Here is a 23,106-nt window from a genome sequence, read left to right on the forward strand (position 1 = left end):
TTTTAGCAAAAAGATAATTATTTTACTACACCCAAGATTTGAACACGCAACCATCCAATTTCAAAGTCCATGCATAATCAACTTAACTAATACATGTTTCGTGATATTTTCTATAATTGTAGAAAATTATATCTCCCAACATGCCCAAGCGTATTGTAAAAATAATAATTAATTAAATAACACACAAATGGCATACATAAAACTTGAACCCAAGTCCTCTCACACAATTAAAGTACTCTCAACCATTTGAATTAGTACTTTTCCACATCATGAAAGTTAGCATTTAGTGCCATAAAGACTTCCGCTACCTGCATTTATGAAATAATTATTTATTTAATTATTTAAATATCGTGGTTCTTACAGGTATCCTGAAACTCTAATAATCATTCATGCTCAGATAGAGTAGAATGGATTATGTCGTAATGAGTAGCAAGAGGTCCTAGCCTCTGGACTTGATCAAGTCCTAGGCGCGAAAAGGATTTACCTTGTGAGTGGTTGGGTGATAACCCCTTGAGGCCAAACTCTGCAGAGTTTGAGAATCACACACAGGTGCAAGCCACCAAGAGATCTAATGTCATTGGCATGTATCCGAATAATTGAGTTTAGTGTCAATTGTGTCTTTGTTTACATGTATGCCTATGTGTGTTATGTTGTTAAACTGAGTTAAATTTTCATATGAATATTTCCTTGTTTACATTAGCTTACCCTTGTTTTTTGTGTTTCTGTCATGTGTTGTATGTTTTCCTTTTGTGATGATCACCTTTTCGGTGGGAGTAGATGTGGTTGTAATGTTAGAGGCACTTCTGGAGGATAAGGAGCCATCATTTTAGGTGGGAGCTTTAGCAGTTATCAGTTTAAGTATAGAGTTTATTAGTTTAGTTTAAGTGTATAAGTGATATATTTTTATAGCATATCTTTTGTAAGACTGTATTAATATATTGTGTACACTAGATTATATGTTTGGAACTATGATGGAACTTCCTACTTTTATTAGTTTTAAGCTGCTAAAAATTGGGATGTTACAATAATTACTATTACTATTATTATTAATATTAATAATAGTATTTTTTAAGTATTATTATTATTATTATTAAAATTTACTTCTTTTTTTTTAATTACTATTAACTTTATTCGAAAATCGTTATTAAATCATATATATGATTTTAATTTTTAAATATAATTTTACAAAATTAATAAAAATCAAATAAATACCTTAACAATATTTAAAAACATATTTGGCCTGGTTATACGCATGGTATCAAACTAAAAGTTTTGCCAAAATTTTAATTGTTTATTAAAAATATGTTTTTTTCAAGATCAGGAATAATATTTTTTATTATTACGAAACAAAATTATGATAATTTGAACTTTTCATTAAAGAAGTTGAAAATTATCTAGGACTTATACATGTTATACTCTTGGCATAAATCTTTTTCTGTAGTTATACTATTTGGTAACTTTCTTTAAACATGTTATAGAAAATAGGTTTATGGTTAGGATGAAATTTAGTTGAACAAGGATTTTTAAAAATTAAATACATACCTTAATAATATGTTTTTAAAAATTTGGCCCGTGCATACGTACAGGTCTTGGACTAGAAGTTTTATCAAATGTAACATTTTCATAAGTATGGTTCATTGAGGTTTTGTCAAAAGTTTTATTTATTTTTTACCGAGGAGGTGTTTTTATTCAAGATTAGGAACCATTTTCTTTATTATAAAAAAAATTATGCTTATAGTTTGAACTTTTCATTGAAGAAGTTGAGAATCAACGTATCAAGAGCGGCTCATGAACTAAAGTAAATTTAATAAATGAGGTATTTTATTTACAATTATTTTTTAAGCTTTTTTGAATACAAAATAATTTATTAAATTATTACAATTAATTTCATTTAACATTTTTTTTAATAAGTAATAAGACTAATCCATTTAATCTTTCTTAAAACATTGTTGATCTTAAATAAATTTTTATTATTTTTAGTTTTGAGAAACTAATTCCGCCTTAAGCAAATGACATTAAAATTGTTAACATTATTTTATAAGCTATATATACATTTGAAAAAAATATCTATTCTTTTTATATAATTAAGAATGTCAATTGATTTATCATTTTCCAAACTTATACTTTTTCTTTAGATATTTAATTATGAAAATAAATCAAATCCATTAATATCCAACAAATTATCAAATTTTAAAGATTTTTCAAGGTTTAAACATTTTTCTTTCAAAAATGTACAATCTAGTGACTTTTGTTATAAAATAAAGCTAATAATAGAGGAAAAAAGAAAAGGAAGAATAAAGATCGAGAGAATGTGGAGCAACTTTTATGTCTTTCTTATTAATGATAAAACATGGTCACCCATAAAGAATACAAATGAAATAATTAATACAAAATATTTACATAAAGGGTAATGTAGAGAGTAATGAATATATGAGTATCAATCATATGAGTAATTGTATCAAATCAATTGACAATCATTTATTCATAACAACTTTAATTCTTAGCACTAAATAAAAAACATAAATATCTTCATATGTTTTAAATTGTTCAAATCTATTTGAAGTGTGGTAATTGTTTTATGTACAATATACAAAAGGTAATCAATTCTAAATGATTCTTGAAGAGATTTTACAATTTCATTCTTAATGTTTTCATCAAATTGTTTCTTTATGCATCTAATACATTTTTCACAACTCGATAGTAAGTTTTTCTTTCTCAACTCGATGGTAAGTTTTTTTTTATCCCTTAACTTGAATTATCTTTTTTTTTTTTTATAAAAAACCTAATTTTGAATTACGCTCCAATTAATGTATTATCCATAAGAAGTTTAACCCCTAATATAAGTAATAGTTTTGTAGAAAAAATTCAGTTCCTCATCTCGAAACTCGTAAATCCACCGAAAAACAAAATTGGACAAAAGAAATATATTTTTAATTTTAAAACAAATCCAAAACAGAATAAAAACAACAGCAACACAAATAGAAAGAAAAAACATAATAACCAAAAAAGAAAGTTAAAAAAATGGTACACACAGATACTATGAGATTCAAAGACTTTAATATGTCAAACTCCTAAAAGAAGCACTCTTAGAAGAGAAAAAATTAAGGAGAAGCAAGAGAAGTCACATAGCGATAAAAAAAATAGAATCCAAATTGATTATAAGATAATAAAGATAATTAAACATTCTTATTTTTCGTAAACAAAATTATAGTTTACTAAATAAAGGTTTTAACTTATTAATTATAATTTTTAATACCAATAAAAATTAACACAGTACTAATAATTTAACTTAATTTTATTCTCAAACATAAACTTGTAATTAATTTAGTAAAACTATATTAATAATAAAATATTCTTTTGAGGTTTTTTTTTATTAAACATAGTTTTATAATTAATTTAATAAATGTATATTATTAAATAAAAGAATTTGAGATTTTTTTCTTAAATATAATTTTATAATTAATTTAATAAAAAAATATTAACAGTAAAACAAAATTTGAGGTCTTCTCTATCTAAAAATCTAAAACGAGTGTTTTCCTTATTTTCCTCTTCCACCAACTATAACTAGGACTTATATCGGTTATCTCTTGGCATAATTGTTTTTTAGCTATATTATATGGTAACTTTCTTTTAGACTTGTTTTAGAAAACAGCTTTATGGTTAGGATGGAATTTAGTTGAACAAGGATTTAGGCATTTTAAAAATTAAATAAATGGCTTAATAATATTTTAAAAACAATCTGGCGCGTCAAAGGTCACATTTTCAGATATATGGTTCATCGAGGTTTTGCTAAAAGTTTTATTTTTTATTAAAAAGATGTTTTTATTCAAGATTAGGAATCAATTTTTATTTTTATGATTATAATTACCAAACAAAATTAGGCTCATAATTTGAACTTTTCATTGAAGAAATTGAAAAACAACGGGAACTTATACTTGTTATACTTCTGGCATAATTTTTTTATGTAATTATATTATTTGGTAACTTTCTTTTATACATGTTTTAGAAAATAACTTTATGATTAGGATGAAATTTAGTTGATCAAGGGTTTAGGCTTTTTAAAAATTAATAAATGCCTTCATAATATTCTTAAAAAAATGCAGTTGTGGATACGCATGGGTCGTGGACTAAAAGTTTTGTCAAAGTTAAAATGTTCAGATTTATGGTTCATTTAGGTTTTGCCAAAAGTTTTATTTTTTTTATTAAGAAGTTGCTTTTATTCAAGATTAGGAATCATTTTTCTATTATTACCAAACAAAATTATGCTTATAGTGTGAACTTTTCATTGAAGAGGTTGATAAACAACGAGGACTTGTACCTGGTATACTCCTGGCAAAAATCTTTTTTATGTAGCTAATATCATTTGGTAATTTTCTTTGACATGTTTTAGAAAATAGTTTTATGGTTAGGATAGAATTTAGAACAATTTAACTTCATTTTTCTCTTATTCATTACGTCAATATATTTCAATATATCTCTATCTTTTAGACTATGTATATATTATTCTTTTTATCTTTGATGCGTTGCAGTATGGAAGAACATATATTATTATTATTATTATTATTATAATTCCTCAATTGGTATAAAATAAAACTAATAATAGAGTAAAAAAGAAAAGAAAGGATAGAGAATGAGAGGATGAGGAATAATTTTTCTGTATGTCTTATTACTAATAGGAAGAGTCTTATTTATAGATACAAAATATAATCCATAAAGGATATAAATCAAAATAATTAATACAAATATTTACATAAAGAGTAATGAGAGTAACGAAACATATGAGTATCAATTATACGAGTAATTGCATCAAATCAATGGACGACCATTAATTCATAACAATCCCACTTAAGTGTGCATTGATAAGAAAATGTGTCTCATTAAAACCTTACTAGGAAAACCTCTTTGGGATAAAAAATCTAGTGAAGGAAAAAGAGTACATCATTTTATATTCTTTAATACAATATTGTTCATCACATATGCATAACTCATTAGGTCTGATTATGAATCATTTGATTAAAATAAACTCGTACTCATAGTACCATTAAGGTAACGAATTATATGTTTTACTCAATCCATTTTCTTTTTATAGTTGAATAATTATATCTTGCTTAACAAATTTACAACAAATGCAATATCAGGCCAAATATAATTAGCAAGATGCATTAGTGTTCCTATGATACTAAGATATGGTACTTTTGAACTAAGAAGTTCTTCAACATTCTCTTGAGTTCTCTAAAAGAGCCTTTATCAATATCTAACGCCCTCAAAACCATTGAAGTGCATAATGGATGTGACTTGTCCATTTAGAACCTTTTAAGCACCTTCATTATATAAGTCTCTTGATATACAAAAATACCTTTAAATATCCAATTTCTAATCTCAAACACAAATTTTGTCATTTCAAGATTCTTCATCTCAACTTCTTTCTTTAAACAATTAATTGTCTTTGTGAGCTCATTAAAAGTTTCAACGACGTTTATGTCATATACATAAACAATAATTATGGAAAATTAATTTTCAAATATTTTCATATTAATACAAGGACAAAAAAAAATCATTTCTATACCTTTCTTTTAACAAGTACTAAATAAGGTAGTTATACTACACACATCCTGATTGCTTTAATCAATAAAATGACTTGTTCAATTTTATTGAATAACCCTCTTTAGAATTTGTCTTGTTGGACAAATTAAATCCTTCAAGGATTTTTATATAAATATCATTCTCTAAGAGAACTGTACAAATAGGCTGTAACATCATCTATTAGATGTAAATGCAAACCTTGTTATGCAACTAGGATAATCAAATATTGCAATGTTGTTGCATCCAATACTAGTGAATATGTTTTTTCACAAATAAATACTAGGTTTTGTGAAAAACTTGAGCAACCAACCATACTTTGTATCTAATAATTTCATCATTCTTATTTTGTATTTGCGCAAAAATCCACATGTATCCAACGGGTTTCACACCCTAAGGAGTGCGACATAGGTCCAAAAACCTTTCCCTAAGCAAGCAAATATAATTATGCTTCTTTGCATATTTTCATTTTGGTGAATCATTTCTTTGTCGACAATCTTCAATGATTATTGATTATTGATCCTCATTGTCATTCATAACATTCATCGTAATATTATATGTAAAAGTTTCTTCAATGTTGACTTTATTTTGGTTCCATATTATATTATTCATGACATAATTTATTGAGATCTCATCACTTTTAACAATTTTATGTACCTGAGGTTCTTTTAGAACTGAATCATTAATTATGTCAAATGAACCTTTTGGGATTTCCATATTTTTTATTAGGTCATATGGCATTTTAGCTCCCTTTCTCATTCAAGGTTTTTATCTTTGGAACTAATAGGTCTACCACACTTCAAGTGTGTCTTTAGAACTAACAGGCCTACCACGCTTCAAGCGTGTTATGAATTACTATCAATTATATTCAGAGCATTACAGCTGGTATATATATAACTTAGTTACCCTTTTTCTGTTAGTAAAAATATAAGTTAATTGATTGACTAATTTTGTAAATGAGTTATCCTTTGAAGTTCTAGTTCATATTCTTTTGTACGAGGATCAAGACGAGATAATGATAATTCATTCCAACCAATATATTTTCCAATTGTTTTCTTTTTCCCCCTAATGTTGGAAAAATTATTCATCAAAATGGCAGTTGAAAAATCAAACTATAAATAAGTCTCCAGTTGGTAGTTCAAGATATATTATTATTGAGGGAGAATCGTATCCAACATATATTTTCAATAATTTTTTATGACCCATCATAGTCCTTTTTGGTGGGGAAATTGAAACATATACACCACACTAAAAAAATTCTTAGATGAGAAATATTAGGTTATTGACCAAAAAACAACTACATAATAGAGTATTTATGATAGCTTGTTAGCTTGATGCGAATCAATAATGCAACATGCAAAATTGTATATCCCCAAGTAGCAATCGAAAGATTAACTCTCATAAGTAATGGTCTTGCAACCAATTTTAGAAGTTTTTGTAATGATTTTACAAGTCTTTTTTTAGTATGAACATATGCTACTAGATGTTTAACTTCAGTTCCAATTGATATACAATACTCATGAAAAGCATGAGATGTAATTTCACTTGTATTATCAAAACAGATTTTCTTAATTGAATAATCTGGAAAGTGAGCTCTTAATTATGCTAACAACTTTGCAAATGCCTAATTGCGACTTGGTAATAAACAAATATGTGACCATCTAGTTGATGCATCAATTAAAACCATGAAATATCTAAATGATCAACATGGTGGGTGTATTGGACCACAATATCACCCTGTATTCATTCTGAAAATGATATTGACTCATTTCTAATTTTTCTGGTGATGGTCTTATTATCAACTTTCCTTTGTGAACATATAGTACGTGAGAACTCATTGGTCTAAAGAAGTTTTTTTTTAACTCTTAAGTGGGTGTCCACATGAGTTTTTCATCATAATAGATCCAAGATGACCAAACTGATCATGTCAAACAAGGAATTCATTTTTGATTCATAAACTTTTGGTTTACCATGACATGCATTTTAATTGTACTAATATATGTGTAGTACAAATCATCCAACTAATCATGCCAAACAAGACATTTATTTTGATTCGTAAACTTCTGATTTACCATGACATGCATCTCAATTGTACTAATATATATGTAAACCATAAGAAAATGTTAATAATTTCTCCAATACACATCCTTTTTTTATTCAAATCAATTCTAGTGATATAAAGATATTTCATATCTTCTTCATTGTTAGTCTCAATATGATATCCATTTAGATAAATATCCTTGAAACTTAATAAGTTTCTATTAAACTTCTTGGTAGAAGTATACTAGCTCTTCTGGAGCCTTCAAATATATTTGTAGTGCTAGAAATAATGTTAAGATTGACTTCTCGCATTACCAAAGAAGAGAAAAAAAATATTACTCTTGAGAATTGTATGAGTTGTTGCACTATCAATAAGACACATATCCTCATCATTGGTGCTAATGCCAACATTCATTCTTCATATAAACATAAATATCAATATTAGATATTACTATGTAAAAGGAGAAGAAGAATAAAATATTTAGAGGATTTTATTGATCAAGAAAAACTTATATAAGCAACATGAAACATAAAACAAATATAAAGCATTGGCTTAAAATTAAGAACATAATATGAGAAAATCTACTTTTTTAACACACTCATCATCAATGAGGCAATCAATGCTTCCATTGGTTTACCAAAGAAAATAATAATATGAAGATGATTAGTATCCATATGGCCATAATCAGAATCACCATTTTCATAAACAAAGTGTGTTTCTATGTTCTTCTAATTATTTTTAAGATGCTTTGGTGTACGACAAGTATAACTCATATGGTCTTTACCATCGTAATGATAATATATACTTTCATCTTAGTTGTCATTAATTTAATTTTTTTCTTTTTCCTTTTTTATACTATTGTTCCACTTCTGATGATAAAATTTCTTTTTGAAATTTTCTTTATGACCATGTCCACAATCATGATCCCTAGCATGACCACAACCATAACCAAGGCCACGACTATGACCATGAAAATATATATAAGAAATATTATTGCATTCACTTCTAGGAATGGAGCAGAACCAGTTTGGTGGATCTCATGATTTTTCATCAAAAACTTCATTGTTTTATTCAGCCATACAAAGGCATGAAATAAATTCGGAATATTTGTGAAATCTCTTTTCACAACAGTGTTGTCAATGTAGTAAATTAGTTGCTCCGATATTTTATTTATTTCTTTAATGATATCACCAAGACCCATGACATTTAAATGTATTTCAACTTTTAAAATCAAATATAAGTAATTATTCCTTGTAATATCAAGGGTCACAAATTCAAATTTTGCAACGTTTGGTGTGTTTAGAACTAGCACATAAAATAATAGTAATAATAATCACCATAATAATAATAATAATAATAATCACCATTATAATAAAAATAATAATAATAAGATGGAGACGGAAATTGATAAAGTCAAACAATTCTTATCACAAGAATAAGAATATAAGGTAAAATTGTAAATGAAGAGAGTATTAGAGAGATCATGGATTTACACACGCATAGCATTGTTGTTAGAGAGATCATGGATTTAGACACGCAAAGCATTGTTGTTAGAGAAAAGAGACGCTTCCACCAGCGTTCAGTTGGTTGAAGCATTGTGTTGATAATGTATTATAAAATAAAGTTAATAATAAAGTAAAAAAAGAAATGGAAGAATAAAAAATGAGAGAATGAAGAACAACTTTTCATCGTGTCCTATACTTCTCACTGTCTCCTATTACTGATAGGAGAGTACTATTTATTGATACAAGACATAATGCATAAAGGATACAAAAATTAAAATAGTTAATACAAATATTGTACATAATGAAACATATGAGTATCAATCATATCAATTAATATCAACCATACAGGTAATTGTATCAAATCAATGAACGACCATTAATTCATAATAATAATATTATTAATAGTGATATTATTAGTTGTACTTTCCATAATCTATTACTTTTAGTATAAAAAAATTAATATTAAAATAAAATTATTTAATTTTAATTAATTTTTACAAAAGCAAATACCCATTATTAGTATTTTTTTTCATATTATCTAACTCTTTATTTAAATAATATATTTTTAACTAGACATAATTATAATACTTAAATAAAATTATTTAAAGAACCAAAAAACAACGACATGTTCTTAATACAAATTTAATACAATCTATTCAATATTTTATGATTTAAATAAATTGTATAAAATATTTAGCACATTATTGTTTTAACAAATATACATTACTTTCTAAATTATAAATCTTTAAATACCACTAGTTATTATTATTATTTTATACTACTCACAAATTTGTATAAAATAATATTCTTTTATTTTATTAATTTGTTTTTTAAATAAAAAAGCAAACACCCCGTGCGACGCATGGACCGTAGAGTAGTTATTAATTAAAAGAAAGATTAGAAAAGTTTGCATATGAGCAACCAACCACCACAATCATTCAAAAGTCAACTACCTCGCTTTTCACGGATCCTTCTTCAATAATTCTCTCTTTTTAATAGCAATACATTTATGAAATTGAGATCTACCATGCCGACTAGTTGCCCCACCCGAACACTTCTCGATGTTGCAGTAATTATTTGGTTCAAAATTAGTTGGAAAATGCTACACAATCAACAAATCCCATCAAATAAAAATATTAGAGCGGTAAAGAAAATGTCCCACATTTATGATTTTGATTAGGTAATAAACATGATAAATGTGTAAAATATGATAGTACTACGAATGAAATATGTAAATTCAAATTTCAAGATGATGATGATAAAAGATGTAAATGTTTTGTCACACAGACAAAATAATAATATGTAACCTTATTATTATGTCTGATATGCATTTACATGATACATAGGTTTTTAAGTTAACATCTTATTTTACAAATACTTACATATTTATCCTATTACTAAAAATGTTTGTTTCTTATATCTAGAAGATCTAATGTAGGAAAGTTTTATATCAATGAGAGACTTTTTTTTTATCAGCAAAGAATAAAATAAATTAGATAGAGCACTTAAGGGTACTCTAACCCTTATACAAAAAAACAAAATCTGGACAGATAGATACAATAGCTTAGCATCATGGCTCCATCAAAACAAAAGACCATTCAAAACTAGATGATCACAATTTGGAACAATTTTGTGATCCACAAAACAAAGGGGACAAAGAGTATGTATACCTAAAACACATACCTCTACCAAATTTCCAAACAATATAATAATAGTATACATTAATCACACCACATTCTTCCTAATGCCAATACTTCAAACGTTTGAACATGTCCTCCACCTCGTAGAAGGAGGATAAATGCATCCAAATGGCCCTCCAAGAGAACAAGAAATATTAAAGTACGCTTAATACATTTCATTCTCATTACATTTATTAAACTGGACAATTTCACTTCTGTCCCAAAGGAGATTGATCAACAAGTACTATTGTATTTATGATTTGTCTTGGTCCCTTCATCAATAGTGACCTGTATAAGCTTGCTTGGCACACTTAAACACACATCAGTTAATCATATCACAAAGATTTTAAGCATACATAAGGAGAAAGAAACCAATCACTATAAGAGAACATAACAGATGGACTTTTATGTTTCATCCAAACCCAAGTTGTTACTTGAGCAAGAGCAAATATCTCTACAGGATCAACTTTCCTATGTTTAAAAATTACCTCATTCCTATGTTTCCATATTTCCCCTACTATTGCTAACACATTCCTTGCCAAAAATTATTTTGTCTACTATTAAGGTTCACTAGATGGAAGTGTTGAAAATTGTCTCTTGCTTTAACATGATGCACTAAGCTCACCCTAATCTATCTATCACATATATTCCACACCTTTTGGGATACACTACATGAGAAGAATAGGTGTTTTGCATTCTCTTCACTTGCTAAGCACATCTCACATAGGTTATTTTGTAATTGAACTTCCCTTGCTGCTAGTTTAACCTTTGTAGGTAACTTATCCAGGAACAACCTCTACCCTAATAGTTGTGCCTTCGGGTCCACCCTAATACTCCATAATGTTTTAAACTCTTTATTCCCTTCCTCATCAAAGGAACCTTGTAACTTATTATAAGCATACTTAACCGAAAAAACACCATTGTCATTATCCTTCCACTTCCAAGTATCAGAGCTCCCCATTCTAAGACTATGTCTGTTTAATAATATGATAAGTTGTTCCTCCATAATGAGACGAATTTATTTTATAAATGAGTACACATTTTATTTTACAAATTAGTTTTGTAAAATTAAGTTAGATTTAAATTCACTTTTTAACATGAATATTATAGTAATGAGTTAGAGTCTATCCTAACAAAATTTATTGTTTGTTGGATCAATTATTTTACTTGTTATCGTGTCGTTATAGACCATCCATTAATATCTACGCTTGAGATGTGTTTATATATCTCGTTGTGAGAGAGATGTGTTGGAAGTAGGACTCTTTATAAGATTTAAGGTTAATTTATAACATATATGACAATATAAATCTCACCTTATAAGCATCTTTTGTGAGGTTTAAAAAGACTTAAAGTCTACTTGTTAACAACTTACGTTAAAGTTGTGTTGCTTCACCAACTTCCTAACACTTAGGTTTGTCAACTCTAAAAATGATTGTAATAGAGAATCATTATAAAAAAAAATCAAATAGTGACTGAAAATTTAGTCACTAAATGACTAAATTTAGTGACTAAAAAAATTAGTTACTAATATGTTCGTCATTGATTCATTGTAATCGATTTTGTGACCGAAATTTGTAACAAAAATTAGTAATCGAAATTGTGACTGAATTTAAGTCTGAAGTTGTAAACAAAATCAATAACCAAGCTTTAACTTCACAAGAGTATGCCTAAGGGGACTTTTGCTTTAACTTCTTTATCATCCACCATCATTTAAGATTGAGGGACACCATTTAATATGTGTGGTTCAGATAAGTTAACCCCACTACATAATCACCACATAAATGCAATGTCCCCTCCAAAGTAACAAAATTAAATTGACACACCAAAGTCAACGATCTTATACTGATTTCTATATTAATGTCTTGTAGACCCATGTGTTGTGATAAATATTTGATTGCATTTCCTAGCGAAGAATTAGACATAAAACTGAGAGATGAAGAAATAAGAAGCTACCCTTCATAATTAACTTCTCGGCTGGTTTTTCTTTTCCAGTTCTTCAATGGTCATTTTCGTTTCATCCTCAGGAAAAAGGCTCCAAGTGAAAAACTTGATATATTTCATTTGATGTAAAAAACGACGCACTATTCTGTCGCCTAAAACGAATGCAGGTCAGCTAAACATGTGGTTTATGTTGCGGGTCACACAATTGTTCCGTGATGAAGGTCAAGTGGATCAAGTCACAATTCAAGTGAAAGAAAATTGTCAAAATTTAATAATCAAAATATCATTGTCCTAAATAAAAAGAGTTGTGTCCTAACTAATTGTAACGTCTTATTTAATTAATAAACCAAATTAAAAGGAAACGTCACGTAGAATAATATGTTAAGCAGTCTTGGAGTACAATCACAACTCCGTACAGTAACCAAGGCACACCATGATGTCAAAATAAAACATAGAGAAATAACGACAAAGTTTTCAAAAAGGAAGCCCAAAGGCCAGACAATACATGGGCCATTGCCCTAAAAGAAAAGCCCAATCAGCACAAGAAGTCCAACCCAGAAAGACTATGCAGCGGCTTCATCTCTCCCCTGTTGACCATGATTTCCTCTCGCATCTGCTCCCATCAATAAATTGATGATCATCGCAAAAGTAGAAGAACAACATACAAGCAATCAAATAAGCAAAGGGTAAGCTAGAGTCAAAAAGATTTTCATCATGCAATCAGGTATACTTTCACAGTCCAATATACATACAACACCCAAGCATGTTATGACTTTCAAATCAATACACTAAGACTCGACTCGACTCATCCGGATACATATAACCTGGTCGGATTCAGCGGATGCTTGCACTTGTGGTGGATACCTCTGCTCACCCCCGAGCTGCTCACCCCTGAGCTATATGTTACAAGTGTTATAATGAATCAATTCCCTCACACACAAGGTTAGCCCTTAATGAGTTTCAGGCCTCCTACTACTCTCACCACAGGAGTCAGTCCGCTCTAAATGAGACTAACTGACTCCTTAAAGTGTCAGGATGCAATCCTTACCTTGAATCCTTACCAAGTTATATAGATGGGGCACCACCATGGACACCCACTAACAGGGACCATGGAATTACGTCCCGACCACTGAAGCACGACCCTGAAATCTCACCTAGAGATTCCAAGGAATTACGCACTAACACAAACCAATCATACTCAATCAATCAAGAAAGATTTATCATACATATACATATATACATGTCACATACCAACTCTTCATAATCCACCTCTCTCATGTTCCTAATGAATCCATACCACCCCATTATTCTCAAACCATAAATGTGGAATTTCATCTCATGCCAATACCATGCCACTTTAAATACCAACCATCTCATTTGTTTCACATGCCAAGATCACACATTCTCATCATTTACCATCCATGAATCACATAACTCATACATCACCGTTCATCATATATTTTACCATAACAATTATATCCAAGCAAGTGCCAACCATCCAAGAACAAGAAATAACCAAACACCACACTTCCCTCGCCCAACTCCTCGCTCAGGCTGAAGGGTCTCGCTCAGGCGAGCCCCCTTCGCCTAGGCGAGGGCTCGAAAAGGGGGAATAGTAACCTCACGCGGGATCTCCCTTAAGCGAGACCCCTCTCGCTTGGGCGAGATGGTCGCTCACTCAGAAAGAATGTGGGTCGCATGAGCGACTATTCGCGTGAAGTAGCTTGGGCGAGCCTCTGTTAATCTCGCCTTGGCGAGATCATGCTCGCTTGGGCAAGAAAACCAGTGCTCACCACTGTTCTCTCGTGCAACAGTCCAATAACACAGCCCAAACAACACAATATGACATTTTATAAGCTCAAAGCAGTAAACAATCCATGAATCACGTAACATCATCAAAGACATCATGAAAAATCAAAGCTTTAACAGAACCCTAACTTCCCTTACTTGGAAATAAGCTAGCAAGGACTTCGACACCCAATAGCCGAGCACGGCAGCTCACGAAACAGATTTATGAACTGAACAAGATAGCAGAACAGATTAAATTTATTTAAGATTAATATCCTAAAAACTTAAACTAACAATCCTAGTCAAGAATATTCATATAGCTACATATATTTGTATAAATCTGAAAATACTAGTAAGAACATGTATCTTCTTAATTTTATTTATTTGCCATTACCTATGAGCTCAGATCAAGTATAATCATTCACTTAAAAAATATTTACAATACCATAAAACTATATACATACTGCTTACAATAAATATATATATATATATATATATATATATATATATATATATATATATAATGTATATCATAAAACACATATCACAATAAATGTATCAATTATATAAACATATAATCTCCATTTATCAATATTTCACTAAAGGAAACATCACTTGAACAAAGTGAAAATTTGTTGTTCTATTGAATATCTATTTTATTTTTGCTTTAGTGAAATCCCCCATTTAAGAAAAATGTAAATCAAAACAAAAACTTATGTAGAATTGTAAAACAGGTTTGATATGTCATAATATCAATAAAATATCTCTCAACCTTTCGATATAAATCGAACGTCATTATAAACTTAACAAAGTATGGTTAAAATGATTAAATCCATCAATTTCTAAAGTTAGGGGACTAAATTGGGGCAAAGTTTCAAAGAGTGACTAATTTCAATTTTCACTGAAAGTTAAGGGATCAAAACATATTTAACCCTAATTTTTATTAATGCACAAAAAATAGATTTCATTAGAATTTAAAAAAATTGAAGTAAATATTTTTTTCCTTTTATATATTTTTTAAAATATTTTTAAATTTTGTCAATTATGTAACATTAACGTTTACAAATTTAATAAATATTTTGCCTCTTGTGAAATTTTATTTGATATTTTAATTTGAAATGTATACAATTATAATTTCTTTCTAAATATTTGATATTGAAGAAACAAGAATACCCTCTTTTTAATATTGAATATTTGATAATATTATGTTTCTTATACCGTAATTTTTTTATTATTGTATAAAATTAATTAATTAATATTGAAATAGTAAGAAAGTGGATATGGGTACTCGTACGAGTATATACTCGTTATCTGGTGGAGATGGAGATGACAAAAATTTGATACACATTATGTTTGGGTATAAAGATGGGGATGAAGTTTTTCTCTAGGAATGGGTATGAAATAGTGAAACTCGTCCCCATCCCACCTCTTTCATTATCACCCCTATTCAACTTCATTATCCTCTTCCTCTCTACGCTTCCACTCTCTCTCTCTCTTCTCAATCATCCATTTTTGTCAATCACTCATCCACTTTCATCCTCTCAAACACCTTTCCACCCAACAATTCATCATCTTCTTCATTTTTTCTCCATTTTCAATTAGTGCACAAAGATTGATTAAAAGATTTTGATGATGATAAAGATGCTGAAGAAAACACTTGAAGATATTGAAGACAATATAGTTTATGTTTAAAGATTCTTATTATAATAGACTTAAACTTTTTCTAGTTAGGTGCAAAATTGTTAGAACAATAGCCAGCTCGCAACTCCTTTGAGAGAAACTCTTTTTTTCGCAAAAATCAGTATGGTAATCGATTAACAACTTATAATAATCGATTACCAACTCAAAAAATTCTATTTTTCAAAACCCACTTAAGATAATTGATTACCACGAATGGTAATCGATTATCACTGACAGTTATAACTTGGTTCTTGAAAAAACGACTTGAAATAATCGATTACCATTTCTGGTAATCGATTACCACTGGCAGTTATAAAAATATTTGTTCAAATTTGTTCATGAGATAATCGATTACCATTTTGGGTAATCGATTAACACTATAAGACTTTGTTTTCGAAAATCACTGGAATAATCGATTATCTTAAATGGTAATTGATTATCCTTGGCAGTTTCAGCTAAACTCTTCATTTCTAACTCAGCTTGCGAAAATCTCTTTAAATAGAACTCAGTTTCCAAACTTCAAACTACCTTTTTAAGATTCAGAGTTCTTGTGTTGTGACTGCAAAGTGTTACTCTGTGAGTTTCTTAAAAATAGCTTTGAAAAGCCTAGTGTGAGTGAGTGATAACTTTTTCTAAGTAAAGTTCTTAAAAGATTGAGTGTTGTGCTGTTGCTAGGAAAGCTGGTCATCCTTTGTGTGATTCAGGGGGAGCTTTTGTTCATCTCTTGTGGTTGTTCAAGAGAGGTGTTTTCTAATCCTTACTCTTTTATAATCTATTGTAATCTGATTATTATAGTGATTGAGTTAATCTCTTTGTTTAAGATATTAACAACTGGACGTGGAGTCTTTTGATTTGAACCAGTATAAATATCAGTGTGCATCTTCTTCCCTTAACCTCTTTATTTATCTACACTTGGTTTTAAAGTAACTGTTATTTTAAGTTAATCAATTAAATTTTGAGGAAAATTTTTAAAACCTGTCAAGACTTATAAAAATCCAATTCACCTCCCTCTTGGTTTTTTACCCTTGTTTAGTCATTCCATTGCGCGATACCAACAATTATCACCCTCATTCACCTTCATTATCCTCTTCCTCTCTACCCTTCCACACACTCTCTCTCTTTCTCTCTCTTCTCAATCATCCATTTTTGTCAATCATTCATCCACTTTCATCCTCTCAAACACCTTTCCACCCAACAATTCATCATCTTCTTCATTTTTTCTCCACTTTCAATTAACACCAAGGGCACACCTTCCACTTCCTCTTCTAATCACTTCCAATCAGGGTTACACCTTCCACTTCTAATCATTGTGATTGAATAGAATGTTATGATTGTCGGTGATTTAGAGAAGCATAATTTCGTGTTAATGTTGCTTCCTCCTAAGCAGACTATTCACGTTTCTTAAGCTTTTGGGCATTCCTACATTTTCTCCATTTTCTTCTCCTCCGCCCTAAATGCACAGTCCCTAAATTTTTAAAACTTAGGAGCAAAACAAAATTTAAAATTTGTGTATGAAGATTATGGTGGTGATAACTCAATTTCTATACCTTCATATTGAAGCTTATTGCACTCCCTTAGCACCTTTGTTTCTTTTATCTTTTAATCTTAGCTTAGATATGTGTGTTTTAGGTAGTTTTCAGCAGCTACACACCACCCAGCGCATCCAAACTGCCACCATGTGTTTACTCCCTGTTTTGGTATCGCCCAGCGGCATTTATTGTTGCCAAACAAAAATTAAAATTTGTGTATGAAAATTGTGGTGGTGATAACTCAATTTCTATACCTTCATGTTGAAGCTTATTGCACTCCCTAAGCATCTTTATTCCTTTTATCTTTCAATCTTAGCTTAGAAATGTGTGTTTTAGGTAGTTTTCAGCAGTTGCACACCACCCAGCGCATCCAAACTACCACTAGGCACCTACTCCCAGTTTTGGTATCACCCGATGACATTTATTATTGCCTGATGCATCTTAAAGAAGAATTTTTTGTTATCGTTGCCGCCTAGTGATGAAGGATCGTCTCGGATTTGGAGGTGAAAATTCGTCTCGAACAAAAATGGGAGAAAATGGAAGACGTCGATTGGGGGTTTTGCGGAACGATAGGAAATCATGTCACTTGGAGGACGTTCTAAGATAAGTGAGGAAGATTCGCCATTTTGAATCGGAGATTCAAGATAAGGATTGATGGTTCTAAGGAGAACCTCGAGACTTGAGAGAAAAACTCTCTGTTTCATAATACTCAAATTTGAATACAAATGTATCTCATAAGAGCTTATATACTATGGACCAAAACACCAAAAAGCCCAACACAACTAAAGGTCCAATAAAAGCCCAAACAAAAACATTACAAAAATTAAAAAAAAAAATCTTATTCCACTATCTGAAGCTAATTTAAGATCTCTTTAAAGATCATGGGCGGGCATGATTCCATCATCTATTTTCTAATCCCTTGACAGTCCCGAACCACGCCTCGATCACCCGGCATTGCCTTGATGCCGCAAGGCACTAGCGAAAAAATGTTGATTTTTCAACACATTTGGTGATTGTTTAGATCATAACTTTTTTTACAAGTGTCCAAATGAGCTAGTTCTAGTTGCGTTGCATGTCTTTCAAGATATCATTGATGTATACACAAGCTTTACAAGATCTTTCTAGTAGTGAGATGAAAACATCTCCTCAATACAATTATGTTTTCAATTGTACTGTTCTTTTATCTTTTCTTAAGAAGACTTCGTCTGTCAAGCCAAATAAAGATCACAAGATAGTGTATATATTGGACAATGTACTTACAACTTACATCATGAGGAGAATCTTCAATAATTTTTATCTTATTAAACTTTTGGATTTAATAAATTGATTTGATATATATATATTAGGATAATTTTGTACTTGAACCCATCATATTAACATTATTTTGTTAGGTAAACTATTGGTAAAACATATGGAATGATTTATAATAGATTTAATTATTTACTTTGTCAAATTAGATTGTATTAATAAGTTATTGATTTAATCACTTTTAATAATAAAAATATTATATATTTTATAATACTTTTTAATTTTCAAAATATGATAAGTCAGAAAATAAAAGTAAATTTTCTGTTACGTTTCAACAACAGGAACTTTTGTTTTCTTTAGCAAAAGTACCAACTCAGAATTTTTTTAACATATATAACATCGATAATTATTTTAATTGTAAGAAATTTAATTTGTCACTGTTTTTAATAATTAATATTTGAAATTTTAACCTTCATAAATATAATTATAATTTTTTTTAGTGTTATACAATGTCAACATGCAATACTTCATACATATTTTTTATTTATTTACTTTAAAATGAACTTTAGGGACAAAAATAATAATTTCAAATTTTAGAGGACTGAAATAAAAAAATATATTTTACAATAAACAAGACCAATTTTGCTCACTTTACGAGAACTAAAACTATTAATTTGAAAATTTTAAGGGATAAAATGGAAAGGAAAAATATCAAAACATGCTCATTTTACATCAACTTGAAACATATACAAGTCATTTAACAAATGGAAAACAATAATCTTTATTTATAACTGGTTGCAATGAAGTTTCCATGTACAAAAAATGAAACTTCAAGAACAAATATTACCATTCTGAGCAACTGCAAAGGATCACTACTTCATCTGGGAGAGTCAAATTACCCTTTGGAGTATCAGAGTGCTTCTCAAAGTGCAGCAGATTAAAAATAATGGTAGCAAAACTGTGCCAAAGCTAGAGCAAATACTTTATTGAATTATTGAGTTTCATCCCTAACAAGGATTGATAAGGCTAGTTAAAACATACATTTCTCCAAATAAACTTCAGAATTAAAACAGCTGCAATGTTGGTGCTCCCAGATTCTAAAGGATAATCTAGTCTCATAAATAGTTCAAAGTGTAATATTATCATCAAGTAAATGACAATAGTTGTCTTACATGTATATACTATACAATCACTTAATTGCACCAACCAACTAAAAAACTTACACAATATGAGAAGCAAGGTTTAACTTGGTACACTCTCAATTTTAGCAGCATATGCAAATTGGAGACCCTCACATTTGCTACAAATAAACTGATTCCATTTGTCAGATAACAAGCCAACAACCGATAAAGATTGTTATTGTGTAGATTACTATGTTGAGAAGCTAAAATCCAGTTAGTACATTGGGCTATTGTCAACACAAGTTAACAAAGAAAGGAAATTTTCAACTAATAAAGTTGTATGTCAAACTTGAAGATCATTAACATTAGTTTTTAGTCCCTGAACTTTGACGCGAAATTAGCTTTTAGTCCCTGAACTTTGATACAAAATTAGACTTCGTCCCAGTGTAAAACTTTGATAAATCTTAGTTCCCAAACTTAAAAAATGAATGACTATAGTCATTTATAGTCATTTTCACTCAATTACGGTAAAAAAATTTTGACATGTCAAACGTGTTTCATGCTAGCATTTAAGTTGTTTACACCGATTGACATATTCCCGCTTCAATGTCAGCTAGAAAATGTATTTGACATGTAAAAAATATATAAAGAAATTGAGTTAAAATGACTGTATCTATTCATTTTTAAAGTTTTGAGACTAAAATATATCAAAATTTCGAGTGGAGACAAATTCTAATTTTGCGTCAAAGTTCAGATACTAAAAACATATTTAGTCCTTAATATTATATCATAAATTGTGAGATGGAGAATGGTATAAGGATTAGAGACATAATACTCACAAGGAAATGCACACATGGTCCTTTGCATCCTTTGCATCCTTTGCAGGCCTTAATAAAAAATTAGCTACCATCTGCCGATGACATTTACAAGTTAACTGCACAACAATTCATCAATCTTATGAATCTTCATTTAAAGTTCTCTGCCTATTCAAATAAAACAGAACAACCACAATCTGTAGCATAACATATAATGAAAGTCACAAAAAATTAAAAGGCAATTTCTAGCCAACAAAAATGTTCCAATCCTAAAGTATAATCAGATGATCAATTTGACTTCTGACCTTTGTATGCAGCCAAAACTAATGGCTCATGACTCTGAAATCGAGTCACATATTTCTTCAAAAACAATTTCTCACTGATCTTAATAAAGGTACTTATTTGCAAATCACTCTTTACCAAACCCCTTCTCTTCAAAATTTTAACCACTGCAAATCTAGGGATAACTGTCTTCTCCAAGTTGCATTTAAGAAGCGCAGGGCATCTAGCAATTTCTTTGGGTGCCAAACCCATATCCTTCATCAAAAAGCTCATTATTTTCAGAATCTTGTGTTCTGATGAGACCATAAACTGGGGATGCTTCTTGAAAGCTAAAAGAAAGACATCACTTGACCAGCCACACTTCTCCAAAACCTCGAACTTCGATTTCCATGATGCTTCACTCATATCTGCAAAAACTTTTAGTGCCATAACAAAATTTGTTTTCGAAGGATCAAACCCCAGTTCCCTCACTTTCTCCACAGCTTCAACAAACTTTGCATGCTTCATAAATGTGACACTAGGAAAATTGGCTACCAGGAGAGAAATGGAGCTTTGAGGCAGACCAAGCTGTCTCAAAGCCTCTATGTTTGGAAGTGAATTATTCACCACATTGCTGCTACAGTGCCACAGCCCATGCTTTAAAGTGGAAACTGCTTCATTATCATTGCGAACTAGACTTCTGATTACCCCATAACAAGGGATAATGGTTTTCTCCAAGCTTGATTTCAGAAATGTAGGTTTCATAACGAGGAATTTGGGAAGGTCAGTGGCTGAAAACCCAATAGAACGAAAGAACTTGAGTTTTGGCAAAAGGATCTTGTCTGAATTTGACAAAAGCACGGAAGGGAATTTCTTTACAAGGCTACATAGCTGGCTCTCTGAGAACCCATGGTTCCTGAGAAGATCAATTGCAGCATTTGCCCCATCTGGGTTTTTCAATTTCAACCTTTTGGAGATTTCCAGTGCCTTTTCAGGGGACAACCCACATGAATTGATGATGCTAAATGCATTAAAGGTGCCACCTTTGTGATGATTTGTGTTTGACACAGATAAAGTGCGTGAATTGAAGAAAAGAATGACATTGTGACAAAGAACACCAAAGTGAGGAGTCCTAGTTGTTAATCTAGCAAGCAGAAAATGGTGCATCTGTAACCAATAATGATATTTGATCAATGACTCACCTAGTTGTTACCAGTTTGCAGTATTCTGCTTCGCGGCTTCGCTGTTTCAAAGTGATTCAATTCAACAACCTAGGCTGACAACATGAGCTTGAGAATCAAAGAACCTACGAGCGGTTCAGAACGAGCAAAACGATGTCGTTTAGTGAACCTTCTTGCCTCATTTTTCTGTCTCCGACCCTTGGAAAAAATATTTAAATTGTGAAATCCAATTCATAAGATCTAAATTTAGTTGGATTTGAATTAGATTTAGATTTGAATAATTTTGAAAATTTAAAATTAAGGTGCATATAAGTTGAGTCGATGCAGTTAAGAATTAGGTTGAGTTAAGACAATCGATGACTAAATCAAGTCAAGTTAGTTGGGTCAAAGGTTGAGCCGAGTCAGTTCACGCTATAGGTTGAGTTAAGTCGGTCCAAGATGAAAGTTTAGTCAAATGGGTCAAGGTTGAGGCAAGTCAACTCGGGTTGAAGCATCATGATGAATCAGTTCATGTGAAGGTCAAGCTTAAACTCCTCGAACCAAAGGGTCGACCTAGGCTTACTTAAACTGAAGGTCGAGTAAATCAACCCAGATTATAGGTCGAGTAAATCAACCCAGATTATAGGTCGAGTAAATCAACCTAGATTATAGGTCGAGACGAGTCAGTTCAAACCAAAGGTCAATTTGAGTCGTTCAAGGGCGAAGGTTGATGGGACTAGGCCTAAGTTCGAGCCTAG

At 30.3% G+C, this 23,106-nt stretch overlaps 1 protein-coding gene across 7 annotated transcripts; it reads right to left on the reverse strand.

Annotated features, from left to right (window-relative positions):
- Positions 1 to 19,747: 19,747 nt before the first annotated feature.
- On the reverse strand, positions 19,748 to 22,573 carry LOC114186779 (transcription termination factor MTERF15, mitochondrial-like). 7 transcript variants are annotated; one of them, XR_014995667.1, is made up of 3 exons: positions 22,391 to 22,573; positions 20,952 to 21,046; positions 19,748 to 19,998 (listed from the first exon to the last, which is right to left on the reverse strand). XR_014995667.1 is itself a non-coding variant. In XM_085674422.1 (1 exon), the coding sequence occupies exon 1, from the start codon at positions 22,353 to 22,355 to the stop codon at positions 21,216 to 21,218; it is 1,140 nt and encodes a 379-aa protein (XP_085530548.1). In that variant the 5' UTR covers positions 22,356 to 22,570; the 3' UTR covers positions 21,053 to 21,215. The 7 variants fall into 7 exon arrangements, 1 of the variants encoding a protein (XP_085530548.1); XR_003605151.2 differs by having other exon boundaries at positions 19,748 to 20,291; XR_003605149.2 differs by having other exon boundaries at positions 19,748 to 20,302; positions 22,391 to 22,572.
- Positions 22,574 to 23,106: the final 533 nt, after the last annotated feature.

Source organism: Vigna unguiculata, chromosome 6 (assembly GCF_037176805.1).
Source record: "Vigna unguiculata cultivar grain cowpea cultivar isolate G323 ecotype 2 chromosome 6, ASM3717680v1, whole genome shotgun sequence".
Taxonomy (NCBI): Eukaryota; Viridiplantae; Streptophyta; class Magnoliopsida; order Fabales; family Fabaceae; genus Vigna; species Vigna unguiculata.

Excerpts from the sequence above, each read along its gene's own strand:
- LOC114186779 (XM_085674422.1), bottom strand. The coding sequence starts at position 22,355 with ATGCACCATTTTCTGCTTGCTAGATTAACAACTAGGACTCCTCACTTT.